The 26,912-nt window shown below is 35.2% G+C and overlaps 1 protein-coding gene across 2 annotated transcripts in view; it reads left to right on the top strand.

Moving 5' to 3' along the window:
* The first annotated feature begins 2,750 nt into the window (after nucleotides 1–2,750).
* LOC134546174 (ubiquitin carboxyl-terminal hydrolase 35) overlaps nucleotides 2,751–26,912 on the top strand; it is a 65,472-nt gene continuing 41,310 nt past the window's right edge. Inside the window, exons 1-5 of one of the 2 annotated variants that reach the window (XM_063388761.1) lie at nucleotides 2,751–3,062; nucleotides 15,579–15,721; nucleotides 17,835–18,034; nucleotides 19,797–20,135; nucleotides 21,174–21,405. In XM_063388761.1, the coding sequence (XP_063244831.1) occupies nucleotides 15,585–15,721; nucleotides 17,835–18,034; nucleotides 19,797–20,135; nucleotides 21,174–21,405 (908 nt within the window). In that variant the 5' untranslated portion in view covers nucleotides 2,751–3,062; nucleotides 15,579–15,584. Of the gene's footprint in view, nucleotides 3,063–15,578; nucleotides 15,722–17,834; nucleotides 18,035–19,796; nucleotides 20,136–21,137; nucleotides 21,406–26,912 lie in introns of both variants that reach the window. The other variant, XM_063388760.1, reaches the window with a different exon arrangement.

Below are 26,912 nucleotides of genomic sequence, written 5' to 3'. Positions count from 1 at the left end.
ACTAACTCCCCTCACTGACTATTCTAAGTTAAAACTAGATAAGTTGGGCCCAGGTAAAACCTGCATAGACACAGAGAAAACCCTGGGCACTGACATGCGGGATGCAAAATTTCATGCATTAATTACAAGAAGGTTGGTTACAGGAAACAGAAGGTTGGTTCTGGAAGAAGAGTTGGACAGAGTGCTGTCTATCAGAATGAAATTCCCTTATAATTCCGCTAAAAGAATCATTCCGACAGCGTCAAGTAAAGGCCCCCGAACTCTGGTGGTGGCTAGGGCGGTATTTGTGACCTGGATTGCCGTCGTCCGGGGTCTCGGGCTCGAGTCCCGGTGCGGCTCCTAGCGGGAGTGGCTGTTGTGAATGTAATGTGTCCGGGTGGGCGCCAGACTAGCTCTGATTCTAGTCGATAGGTGGGTCGTGGGGTCGATTGCCCTGCGTGGCCCACTAGGACCGTCGGTGATGTTGCGTGGGTCTGAGGAATTCCCTACTTGGCGGTGGTTGGGAGTCGTAGGGTTAAGTAATCATACGCTGAAGTGATGCAACAAATGACATGCGTCATTTATTCATGCGACTGTGGTTTAGGTGTAACGCCGTTGGTTACACGCCACGTCGTACAACAGGTGACGTCACACAATACAGAAATACACAATTACACAAGGGTAGTTTGAAAGTTACGTAATAAGACGTGGCACAAGTTCATAAAAAATGTTACGCGGAGACGCGTCGCACAAGTTCACAAAAGAAAACGTTTTATATTCAAGGCATCGCACAAAGTTACTAATTATTACGTATTAGTGTGGCACTAGGCGTTTCTGAGCCTGGTTGCTCAAAAGAGGGGTGAGGGCGATTGAAGGCGGCCAATCCCGTATAACGTCTCGAGGTGGTGTTCGTGTCCACTGTAGTGGAGCGCGGACCGCTTCTAAATTCGCTCAAAGTTCCCTTACGGGTTGGGGTCAGCGCCGGAGCGGCTGGTTTTAATTAAAGTTCTGTTCTTCGGGAGGCGGCCCGTGCCGTATGCTGAAACTACCCTGCAGACCAATTGTGGTGCAGGGGATTTTAAAAGTAATGCGGCCGGATTAAGTCCTGGACCGAAAATTGGACCGGGTACGCACGGAGAGATAATTAAAAAGGGGTTTCGAAGAACTGACTATAATTACCAGAAGTGAGTTCAATGCAGTCAAAGGATGATGTCTCTCCGTGGGACGTGCGTCCGCCCCGGTCCACGAGTCGCGCTGTACTGGCATCATGTCATGGCGCCCGGCCGAGGCTCGGTGGCCCTCGCGCCAGGGTTGACCTCATTATGTTAATTTCTGATGTGACGTGTTAATAAGAGAATTTAAGGGCGTTAAATTCTTGCATTAATTATTAAGGCTGGATTAAGGTGACTCGTCCCTTCTACAAATTGCCGTTCGTATGTTCAAAAATTTTTTCATTTAAATTTTACGTCACACCAGCGACTGTTCGTCTCTTGCCAGACTGCTCTGGTGGGGGTAATAACGCAATACAAGGGTTTAATAATTATGTCACATGGGTTAATTGAGTAATTCGGGCAGAAGGCCGCCAGGGGGACACTCACACACGTATCGACGTACTTACACACGTGAGTGCCCGGGCACTCCTACGTCGCACTTTCGTTAATCAACTTTGAATGTATGCATAATATTGTTTAATATTCTGTGTTTGTTTTTACACCGTGGTCGGCTGTAATGTCGGTCTGTTTTTTAGGGGGGCCGGGTTCTACCTTGGTTTCTGGTGGCTCGCCTGACTCGGGTGGGCCATGGCAAGGGGCGCGTTCCGTTAGCGGGGTTTTAATCTGGCGGTTGCAGGTCGGGCTTTAGGGTGGCCTTCGGTCGGACGACGTCAGGATGCTGTGACACCGCTTCTTTGTGGCTTTATGTACACAACTGAGCAAAGACTATATAAGAGGGTTTACTGCATTCAAGGCTGGGGCAGGACCTTTAATTAAGTACATTAGTTTTAAAAAAATTTATTGTTGACAAAAAAGAAATCGACCTCTAAGCATCTCTGTTCTTAGGGCGGTATTCCAAGACGTTTGAGTAAGGTAGCAAACATGCACTGCCTTGTTGGGCAACTGCTGTACCCTAACTCTCGGGTCATATTCCAAAACGTGTTCTAACTGAACCCCTGTAATGTATCAGATCGGCAGCCGTTTTAATAAACGAGGACTTGTGCGAGGCTATAAATAGTTGTACTTCGTGGAATCCATCGTAATTTTAGCTTATTTTTTAAAACTATGGAATTATAATGTGAAATAATATATTTAATTTTGGTTGTACAAGAATAAACGATGAATTTTTGGCCGTATTTATTTTTGCTGTTTTTTAAGTTATTTCAGGGGGGGGGGGGGAATTGTAATCGTAAAAGTTCCGTTAAAGTTCATTAAAAAGGAATATATATATATATAAAGTTAAGGATCAAATCGGCAACAGATAGGACACCAAAAATAGTGACCTAAAAATAAGGGACTGGCCGTGTCCTTTCGTGCACCTGGAATATGGTTAGGGTACAGGTATTGCATATTCAAACCTAAACCCTTATTTTTTTGTCTTGGAATACGGCCCTTAGATATAATGAAATTGAATAAGAGGTTTGGGAAAAAATGGATAGACATAATTTTTAATGTCGTTTCAATAAAAGTCCTCGAACCTTTTTATAGTTTTTAATGAATACTTTTTTAAATATTCGAAATCGAGGATGTTAGTTCGTTTGCAGTTTATGTTTTTCGTTTATTTGATATTTTAGTATGGATCCGTTTGGGACTTAATTAAACATCGGTCATCAAAGCGCATCAGAACACAATACAATTGTCTTAAGAATTCATTTTGACTGATCATTTTAAAATGTAATACTTTTATTTTGAAGTAAATGATTGTGATTGCTGTTTTTTTTTAGCTTTCATTTCAATGTTTTCAATTTTATTCTAGCTATATTGTATTAGTCCTTGTATATTTGGTAGGCTTGTCTCATTAATAGTATTTGTGTTTTCTTTGACGATGATCAAAAACATTTTGTGATTTGTGTAGTTGATGTCATTACTGAGGTAAGTTATATTTTCCACTTATTTAGTAATTCGTGGTATTTCTGAAATTAAGAAAGGAGTATGAATATGTTACTTATTCAGTGGACATTTTTGATGTGTATTTTTGTTGACAACTGTGTGACCTTTGCAGTCCTCATAGTTTTGAAAAAGGTTTTGGTAACATTATATTGGGTAATTGAGATCTGATAATTGTTTTTTTGTTTACGGTATTGTTGTTTAGTTCTTAGGTTATCTCATATTTTATTCTGTCATTCATTCCAAAGAGTTTAAAACATAATTTTTGTATAGGTTATGTGGGCAGCCTTGACATCTATGTGGGTAATAGAGGCAACACTTTTGAAGGAATAATAATAGGATAGCGAAATTACAATGCTTTAAATGGGCTATGAGAATAAATTACTGTGAGATATCTCAACTGTAAGCTACATGTTAATGTACAAATAATATGTAAACTTGCCTCTATTAACTTCTAAGAATCTGCCAATAAACTTAAAAATAATAGGTATTCACTCTACGCTTGTGTTTTATTTTCGTTTATTGTATGTTGTGGATTTTTTTAAAATTCTTAACATGTTGGCAAAGATATATTTGATAAGTTTTGTTATTCAAGCAGCTTTAAAAAAAATGTTATTATGTATAAGAGGATACATGCACTAAATAGTTAATATACATTTTTTAAATGTTAAAACTTAATATAATATATATCACATACAGTCCTTGAGAAAAAACCTCGTACCTTTTTAGAAATATAATATGATACCATGTGTAGTGTTTCGGAAGGTATTGACTTTGAATTTGTCATTTAATTAAAATAATGTTATAGTGTTTGGTCTGCCAGTTTTGACCAGATGTACAAGGCAATGATGATGAAATAAAAGATTAAAAATAATACTAAAATATCAACATTTGGGTAATTAATGGACGTAGTGGCTTTTTAGAGTTTAAAGAAAAAAATCTGTTAAAAAATTTTGTTTTCACACACACACCACACGTCCCCTAAATTTACTCGCAATAGGCCAGCCAACAAGAGGCTGCAAAGAAAGCACTTTTTACCAGCAGATCTGAAAACTTGAAATAAGGGTAATTCGAGGACGCTAAATCGAATGGTGCTAATTTTTTTGAAATCGGACGTCAAGTTTTTGGAGAAAAAGGCCAAAAATTGGTTTGACTCAGTTTTTCTCAGAATCTAGGTTTTTAAGCAAAAAATGTTTCAAACAAAAGTTGTGAAGAGTTAAAAATTACATAGAAAAGGTTCTTAGGTCCATCTTCCTATTTGCAAACATGAGCGAGATATATTGGAGAGAATGTAGTAAAGCGTAATTAAAAGTAGGGCTAGTGTGCGTGCGAGTGTATGTGTGAACTAAACACAAACGCAGGGTCTTCGGCTATTCTCGGGCCTCTCCGTCATGACTAGGGAGTGCGAGTGAGACGAAACCGTTTGTTCTTATGCGAAATCTAGATGCTCGTCGACTATGTAATGGAACGAGGCTTCGGATCAAACCCTTGGGGCAGAATATAAATGGTGCCACTATTTTAACAGGTGTCGGTAATGGGGAAAGTGTTATCATACCTCGAATCCCAATTATCCCCACTGATCTACCGTTCCAATTAGAAAGAGTTCAGTTTCCCGTCATACTTAGTTTTGCTGTTACCATCAACAAAGCGCAAGGGCAAACATTGCAGGTAGCAGGGGTACATTTGGAAAAGCCATGCTTTTCTCATGGCCAACTATATTTAGCAAGTTTGCGTGTGTCCAATGCCCGAAATCTAGGCATATTTGCACCAGACAGAAAAACATCTAACAGGAGCATCTTAGAATAAAAATACTCTGATTTAAACTTTTTTAAAAAAAATTAAATTAATAGACGTTAATACTTTGAACTTTTAAAATGTTAGTATTTAAAATAAGTTATTTTTTTATAATAGTACATATTTCAATAAAACATGTTTTCAGTTTTTTAAGCTAAATTGTATGTTGGAATTTTTAAATACTGATGATTCGTCATGCAAAAAAAATTAAAATGTTTTTTTTTTACTTTGCAATGATCTTTGATACTTATTTAAGGACATTAACGCGAGAGAAGCCGCTTGTAAAAGCTAGTTATTTAATAATTGTTGATGAATTTACTATTTATTAATATATTATTGTTTAATAATTTATTATTTAAAATAATTATAATTACAATAAATTATATTAAAATTTTCGGTTGTAAGGAATGAATTTTTCTTTACAAAATTAGCACGAAGTTGAACGTTCTATGAGCTATTTTTTGTTAATATTTTGGGAACATGGATACATTTTGCTCTGCTTCTATTTTACACGTGGTTGACACGTGGTTCTCAAAACAATTGCTGTACGCACATGTTTTTATATTGTAGGTGGGACCTTTGAAAATTCTGTTATGTCTACAATATTCTAGCCTACACATTTTAATATTCCATTTTCTTTTATTTTAGAAATCTTAAAGTTTCAAAAAAAAAACTTTTAATGATATGTTGAAATGTTTGGATAAATCTTTTTTTTATGTATAAGCAAACTTATTAAGCGAACATTTAGATACAGTTGCGCTTATCTAAGCGAGTATAGTATGAAACTATTAAAATATTATGTCTTAATTCTATTCTATGTAAATAGTAATAGAAAACACATTAAAAATAATTAACAATATTTTAAGGAAAGACTTGCCCAAATATTAGTAAACGCTTTCAACAAAAATAAAAGAATAACGTTAATTATTTGAACACTAAGATAACTATAAACAAACTCTAATGAGTTTTAATTAACAAAATTTAAGTCAAAGTTGATGACTGATTACAAATTTTAAAATAATAAAATATATGTTATTTAAAATTATTATTAAACAATTATTAATTCATCAATAGTAATTTGATTAACCATTTTTGAACAATTAAAGATTAATTACTTGAATTCATTAACCAATAATAAGGTAAATGTACCAGTAGTCGTCATGCTAAGAAGAGTTTTAGAAAAAAAAAAAAATTGTGTACATAACCTCGTAGGTGTATTACTGCCCCTACATGTTTGTTTTTAACCTCAAACTTTACTCTACAATGCTATCCAACACTCTTCGATAAACACAAATAATTTTTGTAGATTTATAATTTTGAAAAAAGTGTGATTTCGAGCCAGTAGTCGTCATGCAAATTTTTGTGTTTGCCAGTGTTCGTCACATGTTTGTGCCAGTAGTAGTCATGTGCGATTTCGGCTGCATTAGTTTTAATTCATGGATCCAGAATGATAGTATTGTACTATTTGGGCTTCAAATTTTATTTGGTAGTATATTTTAAACATCGAAATGGCAATTCATAAAGATAGTTTAGTAATATAATGAATAATCCTCATTAAATTTTGAATTTACTTGCAGCACTCACGGAACAAAGAGGGTCAGCACAACTAACATGAAAATATATAGAGCTGTAACAAACCGTATGTATTCGTTACTGAGTAATGGGTGTGCCGTCTAGTAACGAGTAACGAAACGTTACACACGGCTGCATTTTGTTACTCGCATTTCTAGTATATTTTACGCATTCGCGCGCATATTCGATGAATTTACGGTACAAATAACGATGTTTGTTTATTAATTAAAGTATAATTTGGAAATTCCTCGTCTAAGTTTTTTTACTGTTTATTAAAGGTATTATGTGTGTAGACAAAGTTTGAGATTGGAACAGAAACAACGTAACAAAGTATTTTTTTACAAATTAGAAATATGTATGTTTTTGTTTTTCACTATTGCGTATTTTCACGTTTTTTTGTTCTTATTTTAAAAGAGATATAATAAAGCCGCTCTAATGAGATTTAATTGTTTCTTGGTTAACAAAAACTGTTTAATTATCAAATATTGTTAATTGTTTATATTCTATTTATTATTATTATTTATGCGACGTCATACTGTACGCGTACGCAATACGACTCAATTCGTTGCTGCAACATAACATAGCATGTTATGCGGTATCATAAGTAAAATTTAAAAATGAATCAGGGCCCATCTTCCTACCCAAGGGCGATTTGCCTTTGTGTTTATCGGACAATGTGTTTCTTGGCACACATTTTTTTTCCGCTGCTCGTTTTATACTCATACCATTCGCTACATCTTTAAGAGCAGCTTCCATGCCTGACTTCATACAACAGTATTTTCCGTTTTGGCATTTTGCCCTGTAATTAAAGAACGAGACACATTACAATGTTTAATTTACTTATTAATGTCAAAATATATATCGAATGACCCCTAAATTAATGTAAACAGCAATGCCTACACAATTTCTGCAATCAGTAAAGTAAAGTAATTTCCGACCTAGAAGTCGTCATACACATGCATCGGAAGTTGTCATAGGTGACGACTACTGGATCTGATCATAATAATGTACTTTGTCTATCAACAACAAAGAACCAATATTATTTAAGAACTCTAGGGTGTAACTTAGCACAACTTTAAATAAAATATTAGATGTACCAGTGCTCGTCAGGTATGACGAACACTAGCAATACAAGGTTTTTATTGATCCAGTTTTCGTCACCCTAACTAAATCATACAAAGAAAACAATTTTTTTTAAATAAACACTTTCACCTCTTCAAGAACATTTTACTAACACATTCAGCACAAAACATCACGAATAAACATGAAAAATTACAGAATTAGAAGTAAAAATGTGCACTAACGTCCTTAGTGTTTTAGTATAGGAATTCCCCTATTTATCTTCACTGCTCTACGAACTTTTGATGCACGGACTTTTTTGATTGAAAATAGTGTTTGTTCCGAAAACTATTGTGGTAATTTCACAGCTAGAACGTCGACCAAATTTTTGTCAATATTTAAGTTGGCGATATATTGAGCTACTTCTCTATTATTTACATTTGAAGTTGCTAGTGACGACCATTGGAGCAGTGATGAGTACCGGTGCACTTACCTTAAATACTAATTGAAACAGAATTATTAATAAAGAATAATAATAAATTATTAAACAATAATGAATTAATCGATAACCGAAAATTTATGGAAATTCTAAGCGAGTCTAATATGTCAGAGTTCTTTCGATTACAATTATAATTGTATATAAAAATAATATATAACTTAAAATATATCTTACCTAGACATAATTTTTTGAAAAAAAAAAAAGTTTGAAGTGTGTAGATGCAGCATACAAAACTCACACAGCACAAGACTTTCGCAAACCGAGATATGTAACGTTGAAACAAATTTTCTGCTCCGAAGCATCCTACCGCTCAATACACAATTCCACAAAAAAGAAAAAAAAATGTAACAATTACGACAGTAATAACAATTTATACACGAAACGAACAGAATACAATACACAAATACGGAGTGCCCCGTTTTCGATCGGTCACCTTGTTCATTGGACTATCACTTTTTTTAAATTTATAATATTGTCAATAATTTAATTCTTAAATTAAAATTATGTATACAATTTAATGTCCCGAATTGTAATGTGAGCATTAAAATTATCTATATAATTTTATTAGAATTATAATTCTGTACATAATTTTAATTTATGAACAAAATTTCGTGGAATTAAAAAAATGCACTTAATTTAAATTTTTAATATTTGAATTATGCACATAGTGAAAATTGGCAATGAATATTTTTTGCGCGCACAATACAGATTCCGTGTGATACAACATGTATTTAAATTAATTGAATTATTATAATTGTGGTATTTAAATTTAAATTTGGAATAGCACACAGTCGTAGTATAATTTTAATTCATCACATTTAAATTCCAATTATTTTGTGTCCCATTAAATTTTTTCCTGTAATTTTAACGACTTTGAAGCTGTAAAAAATGCATTAATGTTTTCTTACATACCATTATAAAAATTAACTAAAATTATGTTGAGAAAAACAAACCGATTCCAGGTTTTTAGTATCCTTTCCTGTATATTTTGAATTTATTTTATGTTTAGACATAAAATTCTTCTTTTGAAAATATGTATTCAATTTGATATACAAATAAATATTTTATGAGGCAAAAAAACTGTAATTTAAAATTTTATTAAATGCATAATTTAATAGGAATAATATTTAAAATTTAAATTTCATCTTAAAAAGAATATGTATTCAATTTGATGTACAAATAAATTTTCTTGAGAGAAAAAATGTATATAAATAATTATATCAATTAATTTTATGTCCAGACACAAAATTAATTCATTATTTTTACTCTTGACAGCAGAAAAGTGGTTTCGGAAACTATTTGTTTCTGTTAAAAAGAAATATTTTTATTTTTTTATCATTCACTATTTTTGACAATAAATAAGAAAACGATGTGCCATAAGCATCACGATTCGATTTAAAAACAGTGCGCTTATACGCTAATATATATATAGATATATAGAACGCTCGACATTCCACGGTCAAAGACAAAAAATACTCGCTAACACATGAGAAAATAGAAAGATACAACAAACGGTTTCGTCTCATTCGCACTCCCTAGTCATGACGGAGAGGCCCGAGAATAGCTGAAGACCCTTCGTTTGTGTTTAGTTCACACATACGCTCGCACGCAAACTAGCCCCACTTTTACAATTATGCTTTACTGCTTTCTCTCCAATATTTCTCGCTCCTGTTTGCTCCTGAGAACCTTTTTTTATGTATTTTTTAATTCTCCACAACTTTTGTTAGAAACATTTTCCGCTTAAATGCCTAGATTCTGAGAAAAACGGAGTCAAACCGATTTTTAACCATTTTCTCCAAAAACTTGATGTCTGATTTCAAAAAAACTAACACCATTCGATTCAGCGTCTTAAAATTATCCTTATATCAAGTTTTCAGGTCTGCTGGTAAAAAGTGCTTATTTTGCCTCTTGTTAACTGACCTACAAGGAATGGTTTTGTTATTCCTACTAGTTTGTAAAAAAAAATAAAATACAATTATTTTATATCTTACATTACAATACCTGTGCTTTTACGCTGTTGTAGCCATTCATTATTTACCCGCAATAAATAGGATTGTATGTTTTCGATGTACTAGAGATGTTCCCCGAATTAACAATGCAAGGAAGGTTTCGTAATTGTTACTGGTTTGTGAAAAAATAACAATTTACAGCTTATATTACAATACCTGTGTATTCACACAATTGCCGACATTCATAGTTTATGATTACCTGTGTTTTTTTTCTTTTTCTTTTTCTTTTTTAAATTTTTTGGAGAAATTTAGTCAATGTAGGTGTTTGTAACACTGAAATTTGTTTAAATAACAATTGTATTGCAGTTATAAGGAATTTTTAATGCATTTATTTAGTGTGTGGTGTTTTATTAAAATTAGTATGTAATTGTATTACAAAATGTTTCTTTTGTTACATTGCATTTCAAGTACGTATTATTTTGAGTGTGGTAAACAACGAGTCTAATGGGATCCTAAAAATTGAATTGAATTGTTAACGTCATTCATTTGCTGTGAGGAATACGTACTGTTGTGCAAAGAAGTAGCTGACACATTGAATTTTGCAGTCTTTCCAGGGAATTTTTTTGATTACAGCCGTCATCTATTCTGTGCTCGTTATGGCTTGTGTTTCATGTTTCCAAGTTTATCCCTGGATCCTGAAGGCTTGATCCTGATGGCATGATCCTGGTGGCTTGATCTGATCCTGTGGTACATGATGCTTGTTGTTTTAGTTCAGTACATCGGAAGAACCTGCACATAAAATAAATTACAACATAAGAAAGAATTATGATTGTAGGTTGAAAAAAAATCCTTTTTATTCAACTTACGATCATAGATCATTATTATAGGACTTTTTTAATGTACAACAGCTTCTGACATACTGAATTAAAACAGCAAGCATCATGTACCACAGGATCCAGCCAACAGAATCATGCCATCAGGATCTTTTGACGTACTGAACTAAAACAGCAAGCATCATGTACCACAGGATCAAGCCAGCAGGATCATGCCATCAGAATCCAGGGATAAACTATAATATATGAAATGGAAGAAATAGCTTATTTTTAGTTCTTTATAGTTGGCTACAGTTGTGCTAAACAAATAAATACACAATCACAGGTAAACAAAAATGGCGGTGGCAGTTTGAAAACACAGGTATTGTTATGTAGGTTTTAAACTGTTATTTTTCACAAACCAGTAGGAATTAAGAAACCATGTTTAGAGGGCAAATTTAGGGAGGTATCAAGTACTTGAAAAACATATCTTCCTTTTTTATTTACTTCTCATTCCGCGAAGCTGCAACGTCCAATGCTGGTTTAATAATATAAGCTATAAAATATTTTATTTTTTACGAACTAGTAGGAATTAAGAAACCATCCCTTCGGGGTAAATTTAGGGACATGTGTACTGTATGGAAACCATGTTTTCTGATTTTTTTCTTTCCGTTTTAAAAAGCCACGACGTCCACTAATCACCCTGAAGTTAAGCATTGTATTCGGTTGACCTGAGGCAAGGTAACATTATTTTCACTAAGATTTCAATATGATCAAAACAATCCAATGGTCAGTCCAAAAGAGAGATAGCTGTGCACAATACTGATTACTCTGCCCTGGGAAGTTTGCAATACGAGCCAAAGCTCCCACTACGAATGTCCCATTGTGTAACAGAAGCTACTTCTGGCTTGGACAAAGCATGAGCTCACACGCGGTCATGCCGCTGGCTGATGAAGTTAGTAAGGTCCCAGTATGGGGCTGGTAAGCTATCTCAGCATACAGTGCAACCATATAATAAAATGCTGTAAAAGGTAAGAAAATGAAATTTTATATGCGGGAATTACATGTTCAAAACATATTTTAACGAAAACATTTTTTATCATTATATAGACAGTAAGCCTGTGTAAGATTATTTCATTGTGGCAATGTAGAAGCATTAATTTTACATAGCAACAATGTGATAAACTAACAGTTAATTGAAAAAATGTGAGGTGAAATAATCTTTTGTTGGAGCATAATTTCCAGGTTTTCCAAAATAGAACTACACAATTGTTTTTTTCTCTCTCGTGAATATGATACTTAATGAATATGATACTTCCATTAGTATCAAAATTATAAATTTTACTATTTTGTTTAGGAAAAAAATATCAAAATATGAAATATTTGCAGCAAATGTGCGGCTTCTTTTTATGGGGAAAAAAATGGTTGAACTTCAAAAATGGGCTACATGTAAAAAGTTTGAAAGATAAAACTAATTTCATTATAAATATTTGTTATTTTGAGCGACAGCAGTGACTGGTGCTGGGTTGCAAGTCTCACGTTTGCTCACAGCTGTACTGTCATGAACAATTAACCATTATGAACAGGTATTGTGATTAGGTCTATTTAGATTTTAAATAATGTAAAAATTCCTAGTAACTAAACTTGTGTTGCAGTAGTGAATGTGAAATACAAGAAGGTACAGAAAATATTTAAATCGTATTTTAAAGGGACAAAGAAAATTGCTCTGTCCACAACCCATAAACTCATGCTATTCCACTTGGACAGCTGACAAACCCCCTGCTGTCGGCACTGAAAGTCTTAGGTACACTTGCTACTCACACTTTTCAATCCATCAGATGCTTTTTAACTCTATAATTTAGGGTACAGATGTTATGTGTTTATTATTATTATTATTATTATTATTATTATTATTATTATTATTATTTAACCTTTTATGGTAAGCATCTATCTAGAAAAGGATCTTCAGATAAAAATTTAATAAAAATTACAAATAAACATATACTTTCTAGTATTTTTAATTATCATACCTATTGAATATTTTTATTATCATTCTTGTTTTGCCAAGCTAAAAAGTTATTTTGTTGTGAAAATGATTGTTTCTGCAAAGTTAAAAAAAAAATTTTTACTTGAATTTTAATACTTTTTTAAAAATGGAATTCAATTTGTACCAGTCATAACAAATCTTTGCGTGTTCTGCAACGCTAGCAGATGCACTGCTGGGTTTTCCTTTAACTTTCAGATATATTTATCTAGGCTGAGTCAGTTAGAGTAGAAGCTCGGCCATTCCATGCCAAAAAGGACCAAATTGTGTACAACTAAAACATGACATAAAATGTTTTTATAAGACTATAACTACCCAACATATCCTTAATTAACCAGAAATGTATACATTTTTAGATTATTTTTTATTTTAAAATAGGTACCTAATAATTACCATGTATTATGATATTGACAAGTCAAGTTGGCGCTCCTTTTAACATTGGCTATATATGTTTTTCTCTAACAGCTGTTTTTTTGGAGGGAAAAGACCAGTTCATTTAGTTTTTATCTGTATGGTGTTAATATTAATCAAGTAATTGTTTATCATACATGACTAGATACTACAACTAGATGTTAACAGATCCTCAAAGTTTAATGTTGATTATTAATTTTCTTGACTAATAAAACACTTTTTTAAGATTTGTCCTGTCCGTAACGTTTTTAAGATTTACTATAATATAAACTCATTTTGTTGTTTTTTGTAAATTATTGCGAATTTACCTAAACATGTGCTAATAACCAACATTCACATGAGAATTTCTATAATGATATTAACAAATTTAGAAGCATGTAATGTACAAAAATCTTAACTTTGAGAGTTGAAGCCAAGGAACAGAATTCCATATTATCGTAAAGTGTACACTGATTCGGAGACAGATGAATAGTGTGTTGTGCAGAAGCTTACCAAGAACAATGTTCAAGGAGGGCAGTACCTACTCATTGAGCAAGTAGGGCAGAGTAAACATAAATATGTGGTGTTGAGCCAGGGAGGAGTAAAAGATGGCAGCATTGAGATTTTCCACATGGAGCAGGTTGTACGCGATGGATGCCAGAATATTCTTTTTAAAACTGATACGAGGAAGAAATATGTTGTGAACTTTTCAGAAGTGGTAGGTTTACTTCCAGAACCTGAGTTAAAACAGCTTGGAGATAGGATTTTTTACAAATTAGAAAAGATAATTCCTGCGATTATGTAGAATCTGCTTTTCTGAACTTAAAAAAATATTTACGATACTGAAAAAATAACTGATAATGTTAGAATTTTTGCTGTTGTGTTCATTAAGGAGTAACTTTTAAACCAAATTGTTATGTTCAGTAAGGTGGTATTGTAAATTATATTTTGTCCCAGGTCATGTCCCGTCCGTACAGGTCACTCACTAACAAACATTTTAACTGTTGCTTAAAACTTAATTTTTTATGTCAGTATATAGTATACTTTTAACTTCTCGTTATCTAGATACTAAATAGTAAATTAATTGGATAAAAACCACTTAATGATTTTCAGAAAATATTTAGTATTCCTCTTTGATTCAGAGGCCAAAAGTAACTTTAAAATGGACAATTAATAGCATCATATATGCTGATATTATTAAATGTAATTATGTTCTGTTCATTAAGAAAATTATTTAAGCCAAAGTACTAAATTAAGAGTGTTATTGTCATTCAGACTTTTGTCCCATCTGTAACGTCCCGTCCGTAACGTGTCACTCTCTCAAAAACATTTTATTGATGGTTATTAAAATTAATTTTTGATTTCAGGAGATTATTCATGTTTGAACTAACTACTACTATACCATGTATCGTAATAATTGTATGTAAATCACTTTATAATTCACAGAAAATATTCGGTGAAAAACTCACCTTTGCCGTCCTGTCCAAATTGTGTCCCGTCTGTAACAATACCTAAAAGATGTATAATTGCAGGGTCAAAATTAATAATTATCTCGTACATCGACAATTAGAAGTTGTATAATACGTACTAAGGGTGACAAACTGCAGATATTGATAAAAATGTTATAATAATGTATTTGAGACAGTGTGCAACATTACTTTTAAGGTCTAAATGTCCCGTCCGTAACAATGGAATGGCTGAGCTGCTAACCTAACCTAGCTAAATAGAAAACAAAAAATTTGTAAATATATTTGGTGAGGTAGGAATAAAGTGTCTGATGTACCACCTGCACTTGTTTTGTTGCAACTAAAGCTAAAAACAAGTATATGTAATTCAAAAGAGAACAGAAAACCAATTTTATTATTTGGGCTGTATCATTTGTTAAGTTAACTCTGTATGTAATTTTTGTTTCAATATAGTAACTACTTTACCAGTTCTTTATTCTCAAAACTAAATTTATAGCTTTTTAAGTGCTTCATGGAACTAACAGTAAATTTTTAAAGTAGTGGCTTTGGAAAATAAAGGGAATGATAGCAAAAATGATAGATTAGGTTAATAACATGTAATGTATTTTAACCAAAAAAATTACTTGTTTTTCCTCTCTTAAAACCTTTCACGTAAGTTATTATTCACCATAATTCTCATTAGCCACTACTTCCAATATCTACTGTCACTATTTTAACAACTAGGTTTACCTTTTGTATTAATGTTGTTTTAAAGTTATTTTACATTTTCACTCATTTAAAACATATTGATTTTATTCTGTTTTCTTTCTATGTATACCATAGATACTGTCATATTTTCTGGAATGATTTCTATATTTTTATGTAAGATGTTTTGATGAAGAGGTTGTTCAATTTATATTTTTGAATCTTTTCTCAGGTTAGAATGGTTATCAACAAGCTGAAAGAGGTGGTGTCACTTCGTGCTCCCGACAGAGTGAAGAAGTGCTTGATTAGTGAATGTTTACGAAACAACGAACTGAACTCGAGTGAATGCCAGACCGTGTTGGAATGGGCTTTTAGGTTCGTTATAAACCTAATTGCAGTGTTGTGAACAATAGTTTTTATGGACTGATATGCTTAAATCAGATTATCATTACATGAACCTACTTTTCGTGTTTTCATTAATGAATGAAATTGTAACAAAATACACATGTACTTACAAAATATTTAAATATGTGTTTTAGTGACCAAGTGCTTTGTTACTAATGTTTTTGTATAATTCTTTTCTGGGAAAATATTGCATGAGAGTAATTTTGTGCGCTTGTAATCACATTTATAACTTTTGACAGTCTTTCAGGTCTTGAAAGCAAAACAGGAAAGAGCACAGGGTTGAGTGGGAGGAGAGAAGAATATGACACATGTCACATTTGCCTAGCTAACTTTTCTCCTGCGACACATGAAATGTCTAATCGGCAATAGTGCTTCTAATGTTAAGTGTTACGGGTGTTAATATGAGGTGCGACCACAAAGTAGGTTTTCCTGGGGCTGTTTACACATTCAGAAAACAGTTTCATGAAATTATTTATTGCAACAGATACTGCAAGTGTTCAGCTATTTTTCAACGTATTCACCATCGGAATTGAGACATTTGTAATACAGTGGGACCAACATTTAAATGCTGGTATCAGAAGTCTGCCACCTGGGGTTGGAACCACTGTGTGCCAACCATCTCTGCCTTTCTGTTATTTTCAAAAAAGCTGATGCTAACTAGACATGAATTTCTGGAGGTGAAGGAGAAGTTGAAAACCACTGGGAACGAGGTCCAGACTGTAAGGAAGATGATCAACACATCCCAGTTAAATTCTTGCAGGAGCCTTACTATTGGTTGAGCTGTGCACAGGCTAGCGTTGTTGCGCAGGAAGACAATACCGGCACTAAGCAGCCCACTTCACTTGTTCTGAATGGCCTCTCAATTTCTTTACCACTGACCTCACTTAACAGTTGACGGCAGCTGGAATAGAGCCTCCATCTTCAACAACTGCGATGACGCTATTGTGAGAATGCGAGAAGTATCATTAGTGTATGCACCATTCTACTTCATTGCTCTATCATGTACGCCAGTCTCTTCATGAATAATTGTAGCTTTGACATGAGTGGCAAACTTACTTTGTGGACGCGCCTCGTACTTACTGTCCGTAGCAAATGTCTTAGTGAAAATATTGGTTTGAAAAGAGTATCACAGAAGAAAACTGTTATGTTTTTTAGTGAAAGTTTTTGCAACAGTCTGTATAGCCTGGCCATCACAAATTTCAACTACAGCGAACCATGCCTTTGTGAGAATCAGTGAGCTAGTAGTTAGGGATGTACCCACCAAGACGTTTGGCTTGTACATTTGACATTCTTGTCCTATTGCTGATTACATAAGTTTTTATATATTTTTAATTTTATATTCACAGTGATATGGAGTTAATTTGCATTATGATCATGGTTTCCTGTCTTTCTGTACTCTTGTTTGTGCAATGAGACCCTGTAAAAAAAGACAAGGTAATGTTTCACGTTTAGTAGCACAAAAGCTATTCCATTAAAAGAGTCTTACTTGCACCCACAGAAATGAGTGGTACCAATTTGTTTTGAAAATGATAAATTATTTTGAAACAAGTACTGTTTTAACTTTGATGAAGTGTTCTGCCACCACATTTTGATGCTGATTGTTGATGCTGGTTTTCGCATGTTACTGTGCAGATCCTTATGTACTCTACCTATATAGGCTCTGTGGTCAAGATGGTGCCAGCAGGAGCATACACAAGAAAGGGGAGATGGATAAGAGTTATTCATCCTTCCCCCTTAAAAAAATTCTTTGAAAAGTATCAAAATCATTCCCTATCAAAATCATTCCCAATCAAAGGAAGGAATTTGTTAGCAAAAAGTGGTCTGTTCTCTCTCTTTCTCTCCACTCCACCTTCCCCAACCCTTTTGAAATGAAATTGTGTGCATGCTCTTGGGGACAGGGATTTTTCACTCAAAAAATGTATTTTGTCTTTGCTTCCTTTATACTGCAGTAGGCATAGTGAGACCTCTGCAGGATCATCATGCCAATTGTATCTTGGTTGTTTACCTGCTTTCAAGCTCAGTCAGTCATCCATAAAACAGTAATCCGAGAGTTGCCGACATTACGGGGTTCTGGTATCTGCAGGTGTGTGGTGAGCAGTGACTCCCTGTCCGTGGTCGCCATGGGCTGGGAGACGCTCAAGTCCCTGGAGGGCCGGGAGGACGTGCGACTGGACGTCATGATCACATGCGACCTGGTCGACCAGTTGTTCCAGGGGATATGGCCCAACAGGGCTGAGGTGCCAGCCCTGCTCACGTGGTGTGTCGAGCACAACACCAGCGAAGGTACTTCCCTGCTCTGCTGGGTGTTTGACAGTGACAGTGTTCATACGGTAGAGTCCCACTATCCCAGACTAGATGGAGCACTGTCCGGATCAAAGAAAGTCTGAATTAAACAGAATTGGCCTTAAAATGCACGTAATACAAGTTTTAAATAGCTAAAATCATTAAAAAAATCTTCATTAATACATTTCCTATAGCCCTAGCGTAATTGTAGGTTTAATAGTACAGCACAAGTAGACGTAGGTTTTTAACCTATGAACGTGTAAAAAGTTAAAAAAACAATTTTTTTTAATCACATCCGGATTATGTGCAGACAAGCGAGATTCAGATTAGTAGAACTCTAATCTATTACAAAAGTGAAAAAACAATTCTTTGTCATCCGTGACATGTGTTAATGTAAGGACTCTTAAAGTCGAGAACAATCTACATTTACTGCTAAATATGTGAAAACATTTAACTGTGCTTGGAGTTATCGTTTTGTTGAAAATACAGTAGAGATCATTAACTCATGAAGACGTAGACCAGAGATGTTGTCGGAAAAATTGGTAATAGCCTATTTTAAGGAACCACGGGTAACCAAAAGATGGCCAACCCCGGGTTCTATGGAATGAGAGTCCAGTGTTTTAAAAAATTTAAGGATGCTCAGCTTACGTGGAAGGAACTTGAACAATTTTCAAAGTAATTCTTCTACATCTTAATTTAACCTTCAGATTATATTTCACTCAAGTTTATAATGAAAACACGCAGGACAGGTGAAAAATGCTGTTATGTGATCCACACCAACTCGCCGGCTCAGCACAGACTGATCGTGGGAGTGTCGTTGCTGGATGGCAGGTGGCTGGTCCTCAGGTGACTTGCCCCATCACCACTGAATGTTTTCCAGGGACTAATGCAGTGTGTTGTTTGTGTCTTGCATGTTGACCCGTCTGTGTTACATAAACAGAACTAAATAAAATATACATTTTATCTTTCTTTACAACCTAATGTCTCACTTATAATTTTTGAGAGTTGGGTAGAATCAAAAGAATTTGGTTAAAAAAAAGTACCTACCAAACTGCAGAAATTAATGTATAATGTCAACCTACTTAAATTACAAAACCTATGTTGGTAATGGGAAAAAGGAAAATTTTCTGGGAGAATTTGTGGTTATATTTTTTCATTTTCCAAATGGAAAATTTCAGATCCTTAATACAAACACAGGTGTTAAAAAAAATAGCTGTGCACAGTTAAATTAAATCATTCAATATAACTTACTATTGGGAATGATCTTGTCAAAAATATAAAACTCACAGTTTTTAAATTAATTTTATCAGGTACCTTGAACGAACATTTTATTTGTCGTAATATTTTATATCAGCGACGGCCACCTGGATTCGGTCCGCGACTTTATATTGTGTGGCCTGTGAAGCTATGATCTTCTCACAGAACTATTGATAAATTTTTTATATATTGCATTGTTTCATTGTTTATTCTTAGTTTGGATTGATTTATTTTTTGTAAATATTGTTTCTAAGATTTATTTTTTGTTTCGTGATCACGTGCCACATATTGTGTTAATTGGTTAATAACCTAACTAATAAGACATTTAAAAAATTGTACTAGTAAGTAACTTAATATTAATTCATATGTCTCATATGATATCTGGCCTCGAAAAGAGTGGATTGACCATCACTGTTTTATGTTTTTTTTTGCTCGTAGTTGTGTGATGGTCAGTACTCGAGGCATGGAAGGAGCTATACCGGATAGTGCGTTGTTTGGCACGCAGAGCTGCTGAAGCTGATGAGGAAGCGTGCGGTGAACATGGTGATCCTGTGCACGGGCTGCAGCGCCGGCACGGTGCTGACAGTCCTCGAGTTGCTGGACAAGTTCTGCGCTCTGCCCTCGGACCCCACGCAGCTGGCTGCCCTCACGGAGGCCGTGTCATACTGCCTGGCCATGATGCCCATGCCCGCGACCAGGCCCTTGGAGGTGCAGGAGTTCTTCAGCCAGGCAGGCCGGATCACGGCCTTCCTCAGGGGTGTGTGGGCCAAGTGCAGCCAGCAGGTCTACCGGCAGATGGCCAGGACGGCGCTCAAGGTCATCTACTCTGCCATCTCCAACACAGGCAAGGGTAGCTCGTATGCAGCCCCTGCATTTCTATTGTAAATTACCTATTGCATGTTATAATTGACAAGGGCATCTTTACTTCTTCAACCAACAGATTTATACTCTTTAAATTTTGCTATCACATGAACAATGTAATAAGGTATTAATTTGTTATCAAGTTTGAAACTAAGTTAAAATTTACAAAGAATACATGTTAAACTTTGCAGTCTTACTCAATTTATATTGTTGTGAAGCAACTGAATTGGTCTTTATTTGTGTACGGTAGATATTGACATAAAAATTAGCATAGTAGACTTTTTTTTCATTACTAGCATGGGCATTTCTTGTTAGGCTGATAAGTGAGTTTTGATGCAGAATAAAGGCACTCTTAAAAAGTTTTTCTGGTTGATAGAAATTCTTAACCAGTGTCTGAATTTTGACAATTATTTACTTTTTTTTTCCCTGCTGAAATTTATTATTATAAGTTTATAATTGAATTTTTTTTTTCTAAAAAAATAGAGATTACAACTGTATTGGCCTAAAAGCATCCAGTGTGGATGGAGCACACTGAGAAAATAAAAAACTATGTGAGCTCAACCATGCACAGTACTTAAGTTGTGTGTGTGCCAGATAGTGCAGTCCATCTGCACCTTCCCATCCACCCATATCAGTTCACTAAAAATCTGAGCAAATTTTATATGCATCTTACAAAAATTTTTTTTGAAAAAGTATAACCACCTAATTTTAGCTGGAAAATAACTTTTAGAAATACTTTTTGCAAGTGATTCTGCCAGTAAAAAACAGCCTATGGTGGTGCCCAGGCACCTATGTCATGTTCGGTGCTCATGCCTATGAATATGAGTGCTGCGATCTCACATACTCTGACAGTCACATTTTTAATAACCAGCCTTAACCATTGTCATAGAAAATATTTATGTAAGTTGAAAATGAGGACATGCTTGTACCTCCACTGTAACTGCACCCTAACTGTTCCTGTTCCAACGTGATGTTCTGCCTGCAGTGTGCACAGGGGAGAACTGGCGAAACGTATTCACAGCCCTGAAGGAGAGCGGCTGCTACGTGTCCCCCGCCCTGGCCTGCCTGCTGGAGCTGGTGGGGCCCGAGGTGATGCCTGGTGTGGAGCGCGCCATGGTGCAGGGTGGGGCCCGTGACGAGGACCTGGTGCAGATGGTGACCGTGCTGTGCACCTGGCTACTGCAGGCCCCCCGCTGCTCATCGGTGCCTCGCTGGGTGCTGGCGCTCGTCGCAGCCTTGGAGGCTGAGTGCAGGCAAGCCTTGCTACTTGTTTCCGGCAGCGCTCCGTCTCTATGACGCTACTTTGATCTGAAACAGTGGTTCTCAAAGTGTGGATCAAGGTGCACTGGTGCGTTCTACAATATTTATGGATGTGCCCTGTGGTATTCCAGAAAAATATATGTGTCCAGATATAAAAATTAACATAGTTACTCAATTATACCATTTCATTACGGATATACCGCTCTTGTTGTTAACGTATTATTATTTTGTGTTATTTTAACAACTCTACAGGTTCAGTATAGTGCTTTAGTCACTCTTTACTATTTATAAACAACCTTGAGTTGACCATCAGTATATAGCTATGAGGTGTTTATTGTTATCATATTTCTCAGTGTTAAAAAGTTTGAGAACCACTGCTCAAAGGAATGTTTATATATTATAAATATATATAAATAAATAAATATATATATTTATATATATATTTATATCAAAATAGCTGTTTTGCATATTACGTAGGGATGGGCCAGTCAATGCCTCAAATCTCACCGAATCTCCAGTATTCAAAAGATTTAGGATTCGAGAAAAAGATTCTAAGAAAAAATTGGTATAAAAATAGTAAAAAAAAAAAAATTAACACTGGCAAACTCTTAAGTTTACTAGTCTTATTTATGTTTATCTTTGTACTTGTATTTATAGCGTTCTCCAAAATATTATTCTTGTTATGTATATGTATTAAGTAAATTAAATACACATCATGTACTCATCTGGAAAACTTAGTTCACAGCATGAATATAAATATATAGGTTGCCATATTTAGGAACCCAAAAATATGGTGAAGTGCGCAATTTGCGGCAAACAACAAAATTCTTCCCGTTTTTAAAGTTTTTCCCGAAATAATTGTTAATGGTATGTAAAAACATGTTACAGTGTGTTTAACGTATGTTTAGTCCTGTTCCCATGTTTTCATTTACTTAAGTTATTACAACATCTAGAAATATTCATATTGTTAGAGTTATGCCAACAGATAGAGTTGTGCTGCTTCATTTAGTACCCACCACATGTTTTAATGATTCAACAGTTAATTATTTTAATTTTTTGGTTGAATTTAAGATTGTTATGTAGATGATCTCATGTATTTTTTTTTAGTTAGTTGACTCTTGAAAACTAGATTCGGATTCGAGGGGTGGATTCAAGGCACTAAGTTTTACACCCCCATTCATTTCACCATTCCTCCATTCTCGTATCATCACCCTTCATTGTCTCTTATAATCCTAATGTCGTTTAAATGTTAAGATTTTGGGCTTTTGGAACATATTCTGACTTTATTTCTTCAGTAGAAGTTCCAAACCTGTTGAATGAGACACGTGCACATTGCAAAACCGAAAATATAGGATCCCTTCAAGTAGGGATATCTGGAAACAGAATTATGAATGAAGAGTTAACCAGCTGATTCACAGGGCAAAGCAAACTTTATTGACACATGAACAACATTTATTCAAATTTTAGGGCACGAAACATTATTTTGAAGATTAACAACGTAAAACTTGCAAAACTCGTGACATACGTGTGCAAATACATGCATACGAGGCAGGTAAAGCTTGAGAAACCTCATGCAAAAGCCCGCACGTCAGACAATGGGCAAGCTAATTTATTTAGATGAAGTTATCCATTTTGAAAACAGGATGTACCGTGTTTTCTCACATAATTGTTGCACATTTTATACTAAAATCAAGTTTGAAAAGTAGCGGTGTGACGCTTATGTAAAAAAAAAAATTTGTTAAGTAAAGTTATTCATAAAAACAAAACCCATTCATGGAAAGAACGTTTATTTAAAAAAAATTGGAGTATTCAAGACCTTGCAGAACAATTTATATTAATACTTCATGCAACAAAAACCTTTCTCAACTGTAAAAAGAAAAACAAAATCTCTGACCCGAACGCAAGCCACTTGAATCTGTGATGTGAACTAACGCGTAACTATCGTTGTAGTACACACCACGAAAGAGTGCGGGCTATCAAATGTAGTTAACAGAGAGTGCGCGTTGCATGAATCGGTGAGATACCGATATTCGACTACGTGTGCGCGCTCTATATGGGAAGCAACATAACCAAACATAAATGGTGCCAACTAGCGCTGGCTACATTATTATAAGCGGTACACCGTGGTGACGCAAACAGATAAAGGTTATAACGTTTAAAGTCTTTAAAAGAAAATTTACACATCAGACAACTTTGTATTTCCGTTAATTAAATAATTAAATGGTAATGTCAGAATAAATATTAGATTTCTACTTTAAAATGCATAGTTTTATACAGAAAAGATACCTACACAAAGTGCTCGGAATCTAATAGCGGGACCAAAAACATCATGCAACGTTTACGTAAGAGTTTATTTTTATCCAAATTTTTATGCCCTCAAATATGGGTGCGATAATTATGCGCGTGCGACTATTATGCGATAAAACAGGGTAATAAGGTTATGCAGTGAATAATTACTGAACATACAATAAGATTACTAAATCTATTTAAATAAGTCCAACAAATTTACTCAGTCAAAGGGGAAAAAATTACAAAAAAAAACTAGTATATACAGTAGAATCCCGCCGATGCGACCCCCCTCTGATGCTTCCATTCCGTTTATACGACAATTTTTTGAGGAACCGTGAAAAATTTGAGCAGAGAAAGTCGAAAATTTGAGTAAAATCAGCTGAAAAACCAGTCTGTTACACTTTGTTGGGCGCTATGTGTTCACGTTTATCTTGGCGAGCTCTGTACTGTAAGCAGGCAGGCATACAAAAGACGGCTAAAAATAGATACCACCCCTCTAGACTGTCCACGCTAGCCAATACCGTAAACTGCGCGCATCACCTGATAGCATCTACGCGCGCGTCTATTGCCGTCCCGGTCCCGTGCCGACGTATTAGGGGCTTCAAGTGTGCGTGAGAGATAGAGATAAGATAAAGAAGGTGAAGAGGGCGAGACCTGCCAGCCAATATATTTGTGGGAGGGGGAGACATAAAAGAGAGCGAGCCCTGCAGCAAGCGGAGTGGTCAAGGTCGACATTTACCGTCACTCTCTCGCTAGCTAACGATGCTGCTGGTCGCCAGCCCCCCCCCCCCCCCCCCCCCCCCCCGCCCCCCAAACCCCTTTTTCACACTCTCTTTCTCTCTCTCACACACACGTGCACACACACACGCGCTTACCCTACTTCTCGCATTCCTGCACGTCAGCTGGACGGACCAGAGCGATAAGCGCCGCCAGACCACCTGTTGTGTCAGGGGACACAACCTTTCAAACACCACACTAATACAGCCCGCAAGAGACACAATAAACCTTTAATAAAAAGTTATCATTTCAACACTAAATCGTCTGATTTTTCTATACAAAGATGGCGAAAATGGACACGCTGCACTGTGTTGAATTTTTTTTTCTCCGCAACGGGAGTTCCAATATTGCTTTTTAGGGTATCGTTTTTTTTCGGGAGACATCATGCTATTTAAATACTGTAATATGAATTTAAAAAGTTGTCTTTTTTACACCATAGACTATTTGAATTTGAAATCTATCTGAACAAATGCAATTTTTTATGTTTTTTTTTTGTTTGGTGGGGGGGGGGGGGGGGGGGGGGTTGGCCCGAATTCTCTATTGCGACCCTTCCGTTTATAAGTCCGTTTTTCCGGGAACCGTGAGGGGTCGCATCAGCGGGATTCTACTGTAGTTAAAATCCCATGACACTGCATTATCCATGGACTCCCAACAAAATGAGTTACCTTGGCCATTAAGACAAGATCAAGAGATCCGACGAGTGCAAGCAGAGGTTCTGATCATCAAAGAAACTTAATCACTGTTAATTATTTCCTTTGAGACCTTCTTGCATACAAGGACAAGCAATGTGCTGTGCCAGAAAAATATAAATGGCTCATTAAAGTTAAACTGCACATGCGCCAGGCTATCCCTGCCCATGGGAGGGGTGAATATAAGCAGATCATGATTGTTCAGGAGAGGGTTTAGATATTGTTATCAATAAACAAGTAAACACTGGATTTGAACTCAATATTGTACATTACTTGTCTTCCGACCACTTCCCAGTGCACTTAAAATTCGATGACGTCATACAATACATGAAGTTTGTTAAAATACAATTTTATGCAATATACTGAAGGTACACAATGTTCATAGTTACGTGTCAGTTGGCACCCTTAGTCAACTCTTCTCTTCCTTGCCATTCCAGTGGGTATTCAGATGCACGTACATAGTCCTACGATATTTAAGTTGCCAACCATTGAGCGAGGGCATGAGAAGGCATAATGCAGCGCCATAGCCGAACAAGTTCGATGATTGCTGAAGCATCAACACTCAGCGCAAGTACATATTGATACTGATTTCTGCCTCTGCATGATAGAGGCAAGGTTTAATGGTTTTGTTTCACATTAAAATAAATTTTGATGGATTGAAAATAATATAAATTAATTTACTAGGGATTTTCTGATATGAATTACAGGTTTATGAAAGCAGCTACCAGTATCCTTAAATTTAATTGGTGTGACTAATTATTTATGTAGTTTATCAAACGGCATGTATATACGTATAATGACTTCGCGGTTGGAATAATGTTTTAACCAAAAATAATTTACAAACTAAAAAATGCTGTTCATAGCACCAAATGAAAGCTCAAAATACAGGAAAGCTTCACTATAAAGAACATGAAGGGACCAAAAAATAGTTGAGTTTGTTATACTGAAGTTCTTTATACTGAAACATAAGCATTGTTATAAATATGTATACGATAAACACATGAAACACCTAAGTGTTTTAAGGTTCAGTATCTCAGTCATTAGTCTATGGCCGCTTGAAGAACCTGTTCACATACTCTCTGCTGATGCTTTGTCTATGGTCAGGAGACACATTGTAGGCAGAGCTGCCAACCTCAAATCACACCCATCAGTAATGACAATTATATTAAAAAAGTACGCGTAAATCATGCACAATAAATTTTTCCTGAGGAATTATGACACACACAAGAGAAAACAAAGGACAATAATATGCAAAAAAAATTAAAAATGTAGGCCTATGTATATGAATACAATGAAAATTAATGAATCGAAGAAAAAAACTATTTGAACAATACAATCATCTGAATATGTAAGAAATGTCATTAATTTTACAGGATATTTTCAACCTTCAATTCAAAGTATTCAAAGTTATACTTTTGAACAATTATATTTTTATTTGCTTCTTTTATCCTGGTTGGATAAGAACTGTCTTATAAACAAACAACAGAAGACAAACAAAAGAACTTGTAAACAATAACTCTGCGTTCGTTACTTTCGTTTTTTCAGATGTAGCGAAAAAACTACGATATGGATTTATTGCTCGTCATGACTATAAAATGTTCCGCCTGTTTCTTTAATTCAATGTGCCCTCTACAGTCATCCCTTCCACCATGTGCAATCGAAAAGTCAAACGTGCATACATTACAAAACGCGTGGTGTTCCAAAACATTTGAAGACAAGCATGGCCATTCTTTTGAATAGTTAGG

This window comes from Bacillus rossius, chromosome 1 (assembly GCF_032445375.1).
Source record: "Bacillus rossius redtenbacheri isolate Brsri chromosome 1, Brsri_v3, whole genome shotgun sequence".
In the NCBI taxonomy this organism is placed as follows: Eukaryota; Metazoa; Arthropoda; class Insecta; order Phasmatodea; family Bacillidae; genus Bacillus; species Bacillus rossius.
Note: the sequence above shows the minus strand (reverse complement) of the source record. Positions and strands in the feature narration are given on the sequence as shown.